General features: G+C 37.5%; 1 protein-coding gene across 2 annotated transcripts in view; it reads left to right on the top strand.

Moving 5' to 3' along the window:
• The first annotated feature begins 1,635 nt into the window (after window positions 1–1,635).
• LOC132122326 (attractin-like protein 1) overlaps window positions 1,636–16,083 on the top strand; it is a 92,213-nt gene continuing 77,765 nt past the window's right edge. For both annotated transcript variants that reach the window (XM_059532433.1, XM_059532432.1), the window contains exons 1-5: window positions 1,636–2,781; window positions 14,114–14,197; window positions 14,469–14,582; window positions 15,201–15,329; window positions 15,566–15,774. In XM_059532433.1, coding sequence (XP_059388416.1) covers window positions 2,546–2,781; window positions 14,114–14,197; window positions 14,469–14,582; window positions 15,201–15,329; window positions 15,566–15,774 — 772 coding nt within the window. In that variant the 5' untranslated portion in view covers window positions 1,636–2,545. The remainder of the gene's footprint in view (window positions 2,782–14,113; window positions 14,198–14,468; window positions 14,583–15,200; window positions 15,330–15,565; window positions 15,775–16,083) is intronic.

Here is a 16,083-nt window from a genome sequence, read left to right as displayed (position 1 = left end):
TCACACACCTGGACTCATTTTGTGTGTTTTTTGCCCCTGTGACCCAGTTTCTGTCTCTGTGGTTTGATTAGTTCCCAGGTGTGTCTAGTCATTTCCGCATGTGTTCCATGTCCCTGTTAATTAAGTCATGCCATCCACCTGTGTTTTCCCAATTATCCCTTGTACAAAAGCCTTGTCCTTTCAGTTCTGTTTTGTCGGGTCAACTCGTCTACTTGTTACTTGTCTACTTGTCCACTTGTTATGTTACTTGCCACTTGCCACCTGTTATTTGCTACTTACCTTGCCTATGTTTGATTTAATAAATCCTTGTTTCGTTTATCCCTCGGCTCCGTGTTCCTTCCAGCAGCGTAAGCCGTGACATATCTGCTATTTTTAAAGCAGAAAAATTACATATTGCTCCTTTAAAGGCAGGGTAGGTAAAAAAATGTATAAAAAACATTTTTTCCAAATTTGTTTAAACTTTATTTATATATCAATACATAATTAAAATGTAAGTACTCTGAAAAAGAAAGTATAAAAATCGAGTGTCTGTAGACCTCTCACGACTGTTTTAAAGACAGCTCATTATTTCCATTCACTCCACCCCCTCCCTTCTGGGCTCCTTCCAAAGCCTCTACTATGGCTCGCTAAGTAATGTTATGTTAGCTATATTACGCAGCTACGTGTGCTAATGACACATGCTTCATGAAAAAAATATGTATGATCAAAATACAAAAAGAAAGATTTACCTGTCCAGCAGAAATAAAGCCATCAAGGAGTCACTTTTCAGCCCCTTGAGTTCCCTCAGTTCTCGCCATCGCTGGAAAGCCACGCCGATATTAACTCGCGTTTTATTTCTTTGTTTATCCAAAGACTTTTTGTTCATTGCCTTTTCTTGTACTGTTACTGTCTTCCTTTTTTTGCCTGGTTTGCCTTTACTAACTGCATAGGCTGATACTGTGAATTTTGCTTGCTGTTTCTCTGCCATTATTTTTGTATTCCTAGGGTCCGTGCTGCTTGAATTCCTCAAATCAAACATGCGCGCGCAAGTGGGCAGGTCATGTGTGGCAAAAGGGTGGTTGCTATGGTTGCGAGAGAGTGACAGTCGCCTAAGCCAATCCTATGTTTCGTCCCGAAATGGAAATAATGAGCTGTGTTTAATACAGATTAAACGGTCTAGACTCACTCGATTTTTATACTCTTTTTATCAGAGTACTTACATTTTAATTATGCATTGATATATATAGAAAGTTTAAACAAATTTGGAAGAAAGTTGTTTATACATTTATTACCTACCCTGCCTTTAAGTTGGCAGCAAATAGTGTTGCACCTTAACACTCAAGAGAAGGACAAAGTTCATATTTGAGATGGAGGCTTGCAATTGTGATTGAATATCAAGGTTTTATGACCCAGATTTCAGTGAGAATATACATTAATGTAATCAATATAATGCATGGAGTATTCTAGACTGTGTTTTGAAATTGGTAAATTGTAATAGCGGTAGGAAGTTAGGTTTTCACACACTTCCTGAAGACAAACGTGTAACAAAGCTTCTCAAGTACTGCAATATACATTCCAGGGACGCACATATTGGTCACTGTCCCTTTAAATATGACCTCTTTCCATTGCGCATGCGCGGCCGCGGACATCTCTGCGTTGAGTTTGCTCCAACCTGAGGAGCAGCCAGCGAGAGAGAGAGCTGTTCGTACTATGGGGAGCTTAAACGGTGGTCGAGGGGGCCAGAATTCACACACTGAGAGGGTTTCAACGCACTGGGACGAAGATGATATATAACCACACTGAGGGGCCACGCTTTCGTTAAGGAGTTTATTACGTTAAACCTGAAAAACAGCGAATAATATGCCGATAACTGATAACGTTAGTTACTCAGGTTTTCCAAATCCCTCAGCGCAACGGACAACATTAGAAACAACATCCGTATTACTGACTCCTGCGGTTATAAAGGATGCTTTTCACTCCGAAACCTGCTCCGTTTAGCGTTTTCCCGTGGCAATTGAACGTTAGCCAGGAAAAGCTCAAGGTTTAAAAGCTTTTAAAGCACACCAGCAGTGTGTTTGGACAGCCAGCTGAATGTTTACGCTTTAAAATGGCTGCGGACGGGATCAAAATAAGACCGCTGAATAATATGATGCTTTAAAGCTGGAAATATCTCATCACTCGAGTTATGGTAATGCTCTGGAAGGAAAGATTTTTTTCATTGTTATGGGTAATCATTTTCCAGCCCTGTAACTGCAGGAGGGAACTTAACGTAGGAAATTCCTGCCCTTGTTCAGAAACACAATGAGGCGAGACAGATGATTTAATATGCCTGTGTTTACGCTCGTTTTATCATATCACACTCGGATCTGGAGGTTTTCAGTTAAACGTTTGCTTACGCTTTGGGAAACGATCGCCTATATTTAAGGAATATTCATGATCCATAAGTGAACGGATCCCCCTGCTGTTATAATTAAAACAATCTGGGCACCAGTAAGCAGGGAAGAAGGACCCTAAGATATTGATACCAATTCAACAACAACAACAGCAGCAGCAGCATCCCTAAACCATGAATACTGAAAAGAGGATGCTCAGACCTGAACTGTTTCTAAACAGACAGAGACTGCAGGGCATGAAGAGATATTTCTGGCTGTGTGTGATGTTCTCCCTGGTACTGATTTCAGACGGCTCTCCATCTAATCCCTGCGAGAAGAGCTGTCTGTCAGGCAGGTGTGTGAACGGATCTTGTGTATGTGATCGTGGATGGGTTGGGGACCAGTGTCAACACTGCCAGGGAAGATTCAAGTGAGTATTTAAAAAGGCATTTATGTCTATTAAATAGGACTGATTTTAGCTCTAGAGGAGCATGAAAGCATGTTGCAAGGTCTTCGTGTGTTAAATTCACTGATCATTGGTGCACATGCACTTTCAGTTAAAAAAAAGTACAAAGCCGTCACTTGATGTGATGCTCTTTCCAAAGGTACTAATATATACCATTTAGGGGAAGACACGGTATAAAGATGCAAGGATACCTCCTCAGTGACAGCTTTGTATGTGATTTATTTCATTGTTATTGTATTCAAATTGCTTTGTGATGTTCAGGAAGCAACAAAGGTCCATTGTATGTTCAATCATATGTAAAGCATGTTACTGATTGCTAGATTTTCATATTTGTCTGGGAAATTTGGATAACTTGAAAGGGACTTTTCACATATGTGAACCATCTGGTTAAAAACTGATATGAGGGGCTTTTATTCTTGACTGCTCCCTCCTCTCAGACTATTTTTCTGTGGCTTAAAATCTAGATTTAATTTCCATGTTTAAATCTTTCTTGTTATACTCATGGTGAATCCCATGAGCCAAGGCACAGTTTGGTTTGAATTCCAATTTTTTACTTTTTTTTAGCACACAGAAATGAAGTTTGCTATAAAGTCTTAATTCCACAAATAAAAGCATTAAAATATCTTAAAATGGAACCAAAAAGTATTAAATTCCTAATGTCAAGCATTGCTAAAAATTTATATCGTCCTCAGTTGTTTTGTCTTGTTTTCCATAGAAATCCTTAAAGGGTTACTCCACCCCAAAATCAAATTTTTTCTCATGAATCAGTTGCCCCCATGTCGTTCCAAACCCGTAAAAGCTTGGTCGTCTTCGGAACACAATTTAAGATATTTTGGATGAAAACCTGGAGGCTTGAGTCTGTCCCATAGACTGCCAAGTAAACAGTGTCAAGGTCCATAAAAGGTATGAAAAGTGAAAAAGTGAAGTGAAAGTGACGTGACATTCAGCCAAGTATGGTGACCCATACTCAGAATTTGTGCTCTGCATTTAACCCATCCGAAATGCACACACACAGAGCAGTGAACACACACACACACCCGGAGCAGTGGGCAACCATTTATGCTGCGGCGCCCGGGGAGCAGTTGGGGGTTCGATGCCTTGCTCAAGGGCACCTTGGTATTGAAGGTGGAGAGAGAACTGTACATGCACTCCCCCCACCCACAATTCCTGCCAGCCCGGGACTCGAACTCACAACCTTTCGATTGGGAGTCCGACTCTCTAACCATTAGGCCACGACTTCCCAGTCATCATCAGAAAAGTCATCATCAGAATACTCCATCTGCCATCAGATGTGCAATCTGGGTTACATGAAGTGACAGGAACACTTTTTGTAAGCGAAGAAAACAATAATAACAACTTTATTCAATAATTCCTGTCAACAGTCTCCTCTGTGTCACTTCATATCACTGTGCTGCTTATGCTCTTCTGTGTCCTCCGTACCACAAGGGTGCACTGTATTATTTCAAATCAAAGCTAAATACACATAGAAACTTTGCATCCTTGTGGCGCTGATGACACAGAAGTGCACACGCAGCAAGGTGATATGGAGTGACACAGAGGAGACTGTTGACAAAGGAATTATTGAATAAAGTCGTTATTTTAGTTTTTTGTTATGGGACAGTCTCAAGCCTCCAGGTTTTCATCCAAAATATCTTAAATTGTCTTCCGAAGACAAAAACAGAGCTTTTACGGGTTTGGAAAGACATGGTGGTAAGTGATTAATGAGAGAATTTTCTTTTTGTGGTGGAGTGAACCCTTTAAAGGGATGGTTCACTTTCAAATTAAATTTTGATATGTTTTAGCTTACCTCAAGGGCATCCAAGATGTAGGTGTCTTTGTTTCCGCAGTATTTCCCATTTTGATATTTTTAGGTCAAACCGTTCTTGTCTGTGACTCATATAATGGAGGTCTATGGTCACCACCTCAAAGAGCATGCACAGAGGAGTCTAAATTAAACAATTCCCCATCGTAAGTACACATTGATGACCTAAGACACGAAACGAGTGGTTTGTGTAAGAAAACGAACAGTATTTATATCGTTTTTACCTCTTGTACACAACCACACACAACTGATCTGAGGGCACGAGTGCTTCCTGATGTGACGTGTGCGCGTGCTCTTGCTTAGTCTGCGCAAGTGCGGAAAGTGCCAGAAGTGATCTCTCGCACGTGTACAACACTTACTGTCTATGGTTTACACAGAGATTTCAGAAGTGTTAACTTTCACTGTGAAGATCTAAACATACTTAGACGTACAGGAAATTGCAATGGAAGACGATTTCAATATATCAACAGACAACGTTTAATTTTTTTTACAACCATATTTATTTGAACCAGAATACACTGATCAAGTAATCAGGAGCGATCCGCTGCAGCAGCACATCTTCAAGCCTCAGAGAGACAGAGATCTCTTCCAAATTGGTGGTGTTTTAGTAGCAAGTGTTGTGTGATGCCAACAGAAGTGGAGAGCATATGTTGTCACGAATGGAACATAGCAATGCCACATCTACAAGACGATGACGAGGACATTGACAGTATCGCATCACACACCTGCCTGACTGAAGATCCTGAGTTTTCTCCGCCGTTGAGACGCAGCGTTTTGCACGTTGTGTTTAGTTTGCCACGTATAAACTGGAGGCAACGTCCAATGCCAGAGGGACCTAATGGCACGCTGTCAATAGAGTGAGTAATGTGTTGTATTTTTATTATAATCTCAACGATTATAGGGCGCATTATAAACAAATTAATTAATTACAATTACTGCATTATATTTCAGACAGTGCAGATTGGTGGCGTATTGTGTGGTAAACAGTAAACAATGAGTGATGTTCATGCGCGAGAGATCACTTCTGCCGCTTTCCGCGATTGCGCAGACTAAGCCAGAGCACGCGCACACGTCACATCAGGAAGCACTCGTGCCCTCAGATCAGTTGTGTGTACAAGAGGTAAAAACAATATAAATACTGTTCGTTTTCTTACACAAACCGCTGGTTTCATGTCTTAGGTCATCAGTGTGTACTTACGATGGGGAATTGTTTAATTTAGACTCCTCTGTGCATGCTCTTTGAGGTGGTGACCATAGACCTCCATTATATGAGTCACAGACAAGAACGGTTTGACCTAAAAATATCAAAATGGGAAATACTGCGGAAACAAAGACACCTACATCTTGGATGTCCTTGAGGTAAGCTAAAACATACCAAAATTTAATTTGAAAGTGAACTATCGCTTTAAATGTAATTTACCTTGAAATGCAAAATGAAGATATGAAGCCTTATTTTTCAATGGGGCATGAAAACTTTTTATTTTGAATGAAGTCGAACCCATTGGCAGATAGGCCTATTTGATGTTTTTTTTTTTTTTTTTTAAATCAAACTCACTTCATTTTGATCAGTTTCACAAAAAACAAGACTTCTCTTCCGTATCAAGTAAATTTATATTTATTGATGGAAAACAAGACAAACATACTGAGCAAGAATTGCAGTGTGATCAGTAAAAGTTATTTCCATATTCTAATGTTGTTTGTAAGCAAAGCTATTTAATTAAAAAGTAATGAAAAGATATGTTGGAGGTTGGATTTTCAAAACTTTGAAGTGCTGCAAATACAACTCATTGTCTGCTCCCTAGACATTTACATTTAAACAGCATATTGATGTGCCGCCTTCAATTTATTGCTTAGAATTTCTTTATTTGTTCTTAAATAGGTTTTTAATTTACCTTCATAAACCCTGCAGTAACCCTGTACTTCACACACTGTTTGTATTAGTATTATTTAAATAATTGTACAGACATGATCTGATGGGAGTGTTTTCAAACATCTGCTATACTTTCATTATTAATTCTGTGCCTTTGTCTTCTCAAAGGATGTCAAAGGTACTGTGGGAAGACATGATTTAGTTTTAAACGATCTTAGTTTGACAGCTTTATGATGAATGAAACTCTTGAACAAAGCTCCTGCGCTGTTTCTTAAAATAGCATCCCGCTCTCGTCGGTTGCAACAAAGATCTCCCTCTTCTCTCCATATTAGAAGCAGCCAAGAGGATGCTATTGGCATTTATAAGTGCTGTCACTCAAATGAAACTTCAGCCTGACACTAAGACCTGTATTACAAAGGTTGAAAAAACAATAGCTGAATAAAAGGAAATGAACTGTGTTGTTGTTTTGATGTTCTCACCCATTGTTGGGCCAGTGCTGTTCCAGGTGAACAGGAAGTACTGAGATATTATCTGAGCATGTCATACTGTGTGATCACCTATTCGATGCTCCATAAGATGCATGATCAAACAACAAAGGTTGTCATCCTCCTGACAGATAGCAGTTTGCTGCTATAAAGACTGGCTAAGTGGATACATGGGATAGAAACTGTGGTGTGCCACGCCATTGTTTCGACCATTTATTGCTTAAGCAGATGTTTTTTATGAGGATGCAGAATTATTAATGACCTGTGTCAGGTTTCGGATTCATAAGCAACAATTACAGTGCATAAAGATTCTTTAATAATGTAGATGGAGACCAGGGTGTCTCTGCTCAAAGGTAAAATAGAACGAGAAATAAGGATAAACATAAGTTTTAATTCTTTTTCTGAAGAAAAAAAAACTAAACTGACATTCCTCAAAGTGAAATATTAGCTAGGTTTTTGCAATATATCAATGTCCAACCAATGGCAAGTTAATCTTCAAATAGAGTTAACTTTATTGTTAAAAGGGAGTGCTTTGTAAATTTCTTGAGCAGTTACTTCATGATGTTGCCTAAACCTAGTCTTGCTAAGAGAGGGGTTGGTGCCATATCACGATGTAACTTCCTTTTTCTATACTGAAGTTCACAGTAAACATGAAGCTACAGTAGATTACTTAACTTCATAAAGATTTTGCAGAAGTTTGAAGAAATAAAATGATAATGTAACTGTTTAAATGTTTTTAAAACTTTGGTTGGTTTTGTCCATAAATTGAGTCCTGTTTATTGTCTGTGTAGTGTGTAATTATTTTTTTGAATTTTCAGGGCTCTATGCTTACTTTTCTTTTAAGGAGCACTTTTGCTCCTAACTTTAAAAAAAATATATAGGAGCACAGTCAAAAATGTAAGAGCACCTTCTAATCAATAAACCAATATTTGATCAAAAATTAGCCTTCACATTACCTGGTGATATTTGACTCCTTAAAGTGTTTTACAGGTGACTTGTGTTTTTACCTTTGTAATGGCATTTTTCTAACTCTAATTTTCTAACTTTTAACTTTAATTTTACAAAGCTAGGAAAATACATTTTGTGCACATAGAAAACAAAAATAGCTGTTGAATTTTTTTTTACTGTTGAACCATTGATGTCTCATGAATTATTTCAACAATGTCCTTACTACGTTTCTGGACCTTGATCATGGTAGGACCCTTCCTGTCTTACAGAGGGTCAGATAGCTCTTGGATTTCATAAAAAAATATCTTAATTTGTGTTCTGAATATGAACGGAGGTCTTTTCAGAATTTTCTTTTTTTGGGTGAACTATCTTAGTAAGTTATTACTTTTTGTAAGATTTTTCTTTTCTTTTTTCCTTTCAATTTCGAGTGATGTTTTTTTATTAGGTAAAGACTTTCCTTAAGACTTAATTAGTACTTTCAGTCCTTGTTAATGGGTAGTTAATGAATGTTTGTGTAACTTTAAATCATTTATATAAAAAATGTATGTATAGTAGGGGATGTGACATACATAATTCAGGTAACACTTAACATACAATATGGTCTCATTTGTTAATTCATTAGTTAATATGAACTGACTATGAGCAATATATATTTTTACAGAATTGATTAATCTTTGTTAATATTAGTTCATAAAAATACGATTGTATATTGCTTGTTCTCAGTGCATTAAGTAATTTTAAGATACAAATTTAGATTTTAAAATATATTAGTTTAAGTTTCGTATAAAGATAACTAATCTTTACTAAAAAGATTATTAAACACAGTAGAAATATTGCACATTGATAGTTTATTTTAACTAATGTAGCTAACTAATGTTAACAAATGAATAATTATTGTAAAGTGTTACCGGTTACTTTTACACTAATATTTTAAATACAATTTTTCTTGTTTGTAACCTTTTAGACCGTTTAGTTCAATTAAAATGGTCCTGCCATGAGACAAATGCCTTTTTAAAAGTACAAATATTCTTGTTAGGATCTCCATTATTACAAAATCATAAAATATTCATCCATAGTAATTATAAAAGAATTAGGAAAATCTTTCAAATGATTTTAGAACGAGTATATCATTTCACACCACAGGACGTGCCAGCTTCCCAAATGTGTGTCAACTGCCCTTGTGCAAACATCTATTTGAAATATGTCTGTGGTGCTCAGAAATATTGTGTGCTCTAGACTGCTGGATAGTTGTTGGTGAACCGATTTGGTATTTGGGTTAAGCCAAGTCAGTCGACATGATCTGTGCACTATTTTTAGTCTGATCTTTATGGATGAATATCTGAAGTGCAATGTAAGTTACATCATCTTCATCAGACAAGCCTAACAGATGCTTGGCTTAGACTTGTGCTCAGATACTGGAAAGTTTTCTTCAAAACCGTTGTTTTCTATATCTCTCGATTTCTGGAACTGGAACCTGCCTTTTTTACAGCATGTGTGTTATCAGAGTTGGTACTAAACAGAGAAAATAGGCTGATTGTTTGAAAAAGTCTGTTTTTCCATTTAGCCCAGCAAAGAGCAGTTAAAACTGACATTGTGAAAACTAAGCAAACCTGTACTAGATGAATAATTTTCTTGTGTGGTTCAGACTAGTGTTGTCACATTACTAAAATTTCAGTATTCGGTACCGATACCAGTGAAAATCCACGGTTCTCGGTACCAATTTTGGCTTAACATTTACAGATACTGGTCCATATGGAGATTTGATTTGATTCATTTATGCTAATTTATGCTAACTTTGACATATTCCTTGACTGTCCATATTAAAATGTAAGTTTCATTTTCATGCCTGGATTTTGGGATTCCGTCCGCGTTTTCTGCTTCGAGGAAATCATAGTGTTGTATGCGCCAAGAACCGGGTTGACTGGGTACTCGGTGCCACCGGTACTTAAATAAACCTGGTACCGTCACATTTTCATTTTTTAGTACCGATTTGGTACCGAAGTACCGGGTCTTTTGACAACACTAGTTCAGACCTAAAGAACTAACAGAACCGAACCCCCATGTGTAAATTCTATATAAGACTACAATTTCAAACACATCTCTTAGTTTCCCTTCATTTTCCTGTATTAGCTTTTAAAACTGGCTTCTAGGTTCCAGTACATATAGATTACCATTAAGGATCCAGTTAATGTGCAAAATGTAGGCCAGACAAGGTGAGTACTCTGGAGGCAACATATGCAATCTATTTAAAATCTCTCTTGCTTTGGATTAAGCATAGATACAGTGCTTTGTAATATGTGTGTGGATGCATCTCCTGTATCACACTTCACCCAAACTTCCTGGACAAAAACAAAGAGTGTTTGAATCCTATCAAATGGTACTTCCACTCAAAAATCCCCTTTGTCAGTAAAAGTGTCACCGTTTACATTTCACAGCCTTTAGCGGAGTCACTTTCTCAACAGATCTTCCTGTTGTACATTCGATCTTTCTCGCTCAGTGTCAGATTAAATATAGCTCCTCATTGTTTTTGAATGAATCGTCATTAAAATTTGGTGAAGTAGCCTAACTTCTTTTTATATTTATGATTTTGTTTAGTATGACGCGCATACAGTACAGATGTTTATGGAACTCAATTGGTTCCAAATCTGTATACGTTTTTTTCTCCTATTGGATGATATTTACAAGAATACTGGTAACCAAACAGTTGACTGTACTGTATAGTTGCCAACATTCTTCAGATATCTTATTTTTTGTTTAACAGAAGAAGGAAACTCAGGTTTGGAACACCTTAAGGGCGTACTATCCTTTTAAACGGTTGTACAGTGGATAGATGATACCACAACTTGTCAAATAAATGAACAAACCTGAATTGTTCAGCAGTCCTAACCTAGTGTCCTTGCCTCCACATAATACTGGAACTAAAAACAGCTTTCTTGTTACACAACAGCTTAATGATCAAGCGGTGGGAGGCAAAATGCCGACCACAGGAAGACAAGGGCTGTAAGAACAGATATCAGTGGACAGGTAGTGGGGCTTGAGTTGGCTGACGGAGAGGCCCTCTCAGCCTTTGAGTGAGGCTGAGTAAACCATGCCCAGTGGCAGCTTCAAAGCCGGTGGGATAGGTATTAAATCCTGGCTGTTGGTGGAAACATTTGCTGTGGTACTGGGCTATAAAAGATTCATGAAAACCTGGTGAATATTTTAACTGTTGACTCACCTACAGTTCCCTCTCTTCTGGGCCGATGAGTGTCTGCCTGCACAAAGAAACATCACTCTCGCCAACATACAGCCTGAGGGATGTCCTCCCCAGCACAGGAAGTGGTGTACGGCGATTACTGTTTTTAACTGCTCTTAAAATCTCAGTGTCTGATTATAGACATACAGAACACAGAGTGGAGAAATAGCTTGTTAATAGGCTACAGTTTAACAACAAGAATGGCTGTGCCAGGTTTTCAGCATTTGCATTAGGTTTGATGTACGTCAGAAATTTTGTTTTGAAGGGATTCTTCAGTTTAAGTGAGGAATGATTCACGGAGTGAGAGAAATGATTACTAGAGAAATACATGCAGCCAGCAATGATGACTTTTGTTTGCAGGCTGTTTTTACTTTTCTATGTGATGCACACTTATGAATGTAGGTTTTCTTTCATTATAGAATTTGGATATGTTTATATGGTCAGCAACCTAACCATTCCAAGGTTTGGAATGCCATAGAAAAAATTAGGTTTTGGACGTCTTTGTTAATTTTTGATGATGTTGTATTGATAAGGGATGACACAAAAGTAAAAATTAAATAAAAGCTAAAAGTAATAGATAAATGTATAATCTGTCTAAAGCTGATTAGCTAAAGGAAGGCTACATTTTGTGATTATCTTCAAAAAAAAAAAAAAAGATAAAAGAAAAAATGTCTTATTGTGATGTGTTCACTACTGTTCAAAAGTTGTACAGTTTTTTTTTTTCCAAAGGAATTGTTACTTTTATTCAGCGAGGATGCATTAAATTGATCAAAAATGATAGTAAAGACATTGTTAAAAAAGATTTTGATTTCAAATAAAAGCTTTTCTTTTAAACTTTTACATTAAACAATAATGTAAAAAAAATCATCAGGATTTCCACAAAAATATTCATAATCTGCTTTCCACATTGATAATATTAAGAAATGTTTCTTGAGTACCAGATCAGCATATTAGATTGATTTCTGGAGGATCATGTTCTGAAGGACACTAAAGCAAAAAATAAAAAAAAAATATATTTTAAAATATATTCAAATAGAATAGTTATTTTAAATTGTAATAATATTTTTACTGTATATTTAATCAAAATAATGAAAAATTGTTTAATAATGTAAAAGACATTTTGATAACATTCAACTTTTGAATGGTAGTGTATATATTTATATTATTAAGAGTATTGAGTAATAAAAAATGGTTATTACTTGAAATTATAACAGTTCAATAAGTTATTCTGACATTGTCCAAAATCCCACTTTGCCTAGAGAGTTTCCAAACTTTTGGAGGGCACTTTATTTACATAACCAAATGAAGAACATGGTTTATAGAAACCTGCTTGTATTAATCATAATTCTGATGTGATGTGATTTGAAACCTTGTTTGGAATATTTACTGTAATGAAAAATTTGCTTGCATGGCAAAAATTAGCTTTTCAGAAATGTACCAGTCCGCTAGATTGCTGATGTGACAAGACGTGAGAAAAGTCTAGGAAGAAACACATTTGTAGAGTGAGGAAAAGACTGATTTAATTACACACATTAAAATAAACAGACAAGCAAAAGCACAGTAAGGCTCAAGGTCGTTCTCTTGTGTGCTGTTGTCAGAGACTTGAATGAGAATTAATGAGCTGATTCAATTACTGTGCAGAATTACAAAAAAGCAACATGATGAATTTGCAAAAGCGAGCATCTCTTGTTTTTTCCAGATGACAATAGCAGTTAATGAATGTCTGTGTCTTTTCCATTTTATTGTGAATATGCTAATTACCATGTACACAAGAATGTATAAGTAGTTGTCATTTTTGCAGTTTTCTTTGGCATAGAAATGGCAAACTTTAACTTTAAAGGAATAGCTTACTTAAAAATTAAAATGTACTGAAAATAAATATACTTACCCTCACGCCTTCCAAGTGGTAGATGAGTTTGTTTCTTCATCAGAACAGATTTGGAGCAATTGAGCTTTACATCACTTGCTGACCAATAGATCTTCTGCAGTGAATGGGTGCCGTCAGAATGAGAGTCCATACAGCTGATAAAAACATAACCGTATTCCACAACATGACTCAAATCCATCATTTAATGTCTTACCAAGGGAAAAAAAACAGCTTTTTTACAAATACGCAGCTTTTCATTTCATAATTCTGACGGCAACCATTCACTGCAGAGGAACCATTGGTGGGCAAGTGATGTAATGCTAGATTTCTCCAAATCTGTTTTAATGAAGAAACAAACCAATCTAATTCTTATATAGCCTTATATTGTGAATATTGATGTGTTGGTTTCCTCCGATCCACTCTAGGATGCTTTTGCAACACCAGCTCAGTTCTTCTTTTTGTTTTCTTCAAGAACAGCAGGACAGAAGGTCTTAGCAATGTCACTTGACAAGATTGATTTCCTTGTAGAATACGCCCTGAGGAATGTTTGGCTATTCAAGCAGCAATAACATGTTCAATTAAAAGTGTTTCTGTGGAGTATTGAGGTCATTGTTTATAAGGATACATCCCTTCAAGTCAGCATCTACAAAAAATAGGGCTTGTCTGGGCAAACAATGCCGCCAGCTTGCTGTGGTTAATGTGGCCCGGGACACAGACAGGCCATGAGTGTTCCGTGATGATACAATATGGATCCAAGCGTTGTCACTCCATGGGCCCGATGGCTCTGTTGCAGTCTGGAAGGAGTGGAAACTGATTGGCTAGGCCTGTGTCATGAACGCATTTGGAGCAGTGAATCATTGTGGATCTGCTCCCACACAAGCCTGTGTCCATATGGCCAAAAGTAACCACAGAAACCAGTTCCATCGTTGTGCCTATTTGTACTGAAATAGAACTTTTCTGCAATGCCTTTTGCAATTTTTTTTTTTTTTACGCATAGCATTGTTCTGTTTGTCCCTTGGGCTCAGATTGATGTGGTCATCTGAACTGCGACTCTGATCTTATTTTTCAGGTTGACTGAGCCGTCTGGGTACCTAACAGATGGCCCCATCAACTACAAGTACAAAACCAAGTGCACCTGGCTGATTGAGGGCTAGTAAGTGCTATTCTGTCCTCTTTTCTCTTTCTTATCAAAGTTTTGTTGTGCTCACACTTCCCTCTTGCATAACCCCTATTTAAATACACTTCAGCAGCCCTTACAAGGGTGTTTTCTTCTGTGTTAGATTACCAGAAAAGGCTTGGAGGAGCACATTCTGCTTGCACTCTTCAGACTTGGCAGAAATTATTCTGCTGTAATATGTTCTCATAATGGATTACGCAGCCAGCAACACATTCTTAAGCATTATGTCATCACCTTTGTTTTGCAGCCCAAACGCAGTCCTGAGGTTACGATTTAACCATTTTGCGACCGAATGTAGCTGGGACCACATGTACGTCTATGACGGAGATTCGATTTATGCTCCCTTAGTAGCCGTCTTCAGGTGAGTGTGTTTTCTAAAAGAAAAACGGGTTTTTGATGCGAAGCACCATCACAATGGTGTTTCCTAACATAAAAATGCAGTTATTTTCATGCATAAAGAATAATTTATACTGTATGGTAGAAATATCAAGGGCCAGATTTACTAACAGCTTGTGCCAGCTCAATCTTTTGTCGTTAAAGTAGTACTGTCAGGATTTATTAAAGACATACAGTGAAGGATTAGCACTGAAAAGGCATGGACAGTTATTTTTGTGCCTGACCTGATTGAATATGCACTTGTAGGAGTTTCACTTTCAAATGCAAAATGTATTTATTTATTTTTCACTCTCTCTCTCTCTCTCTCTCTCATATATATATATATATATATATATATATATATATATATATATATATATATATATATATATATATATATTACTTTTGACATATTTAATAAATATTTTATACCTAAAAATAGATTTTGAAACTACAAAAATTCAGATTTTCCGAGGACCCTGAACTCCGGAGTCACGCAGGAAAGTTTCACTTTACTGCAGGAGAAATGGAATTAGCTACTGCTGTTATGGAAAAACAAGAGATAATTTCCTAACAAGCCTTTTTTTCTATAATTTTCCTACAGTGGTCTCATTGTCCCTGAAGTGAAAGGGAACGAGACCGTCCCTGAAGTGGAGACCAACTCAGGCTACGCACTCCTGCACTTTTTTAGCGACGCTGCCTACAACCTGACAGGATTTGAAATCTTCTACTCGTGAGTTAATAACACTCAGCATCAGCACTTTTTTTATTGAAAAAAAGCCTGCTTGTTCTTCCAGGTGTTATTACGACATGTAATGTCTTCATTTTATTTCCTCTGTGCATGTTTTATTCTCAGTGTAATCAGGCTTAGTCCTGTTCATTATACACTTGCCTATTTCAGGCTTCTCAGTAGAAAGTTCCCCTTGTTTGCTTTTTTTTAAACCTTTTTCTTCATCTCTCCCTCAACAGAATCAACTCATGTCCAAATAACTGCTCTGGCCACGGGAAGTGCACCTCGGGGAACTCGATAGCGAGCCGTGTGTATTGTGAATGCGATAAGTACTGGAAGGGTGCGGCCTGTGACATCCCGTACTGCAGGAACAACTGTGGCAGCCCCGATCACGGCTACTGCGACCTCACTGGGGAAAAGCTCTGCGTGTGCAATGACAGCTGGCAAGGTACTGCTCACTTCCGCTCTCATTTCCTCCCCTTTCCTGTATGTTACAGGATGCTGAGAAAGTGCATTGTGTCTCAGGTTGATTTGTTGTCATGTGGGTTGTCTCCCCCTGGTGTTGATTCTGTAATAGTGCGTCTGTCACGTCTGCATCACTGCAGCAACCTCTTCAGAGTCTGCCACTGTGACACAAAATGTCAAAGCACTATTGAACCTGATGGAGGATTGACATCAGGATGTCTTGAGGATAATTTAATGAGCCTTTCTGGCTAGCTTCTCGCTAAGCCTCATGTGAGGAAATACAGAAAATAGC

This window comes from Carassius carassius, chromosome 40 (genome assembly GCF_963082965.1).
Source record: "Carassius carassius chromosome 40, fCarCar2.1, whole genome shotgun sequence".
Lineage (NCBI taxonomy): Eukaryota > Metazoa > Chordata > Actinopteri > Cypriniformes > Cyprinidae > Carassius > Carassius carassius.
Note: the sequence above shows the minus strand (reverse complement) of the source record. Positions and strands in the feature narration are given on the sequence as shown.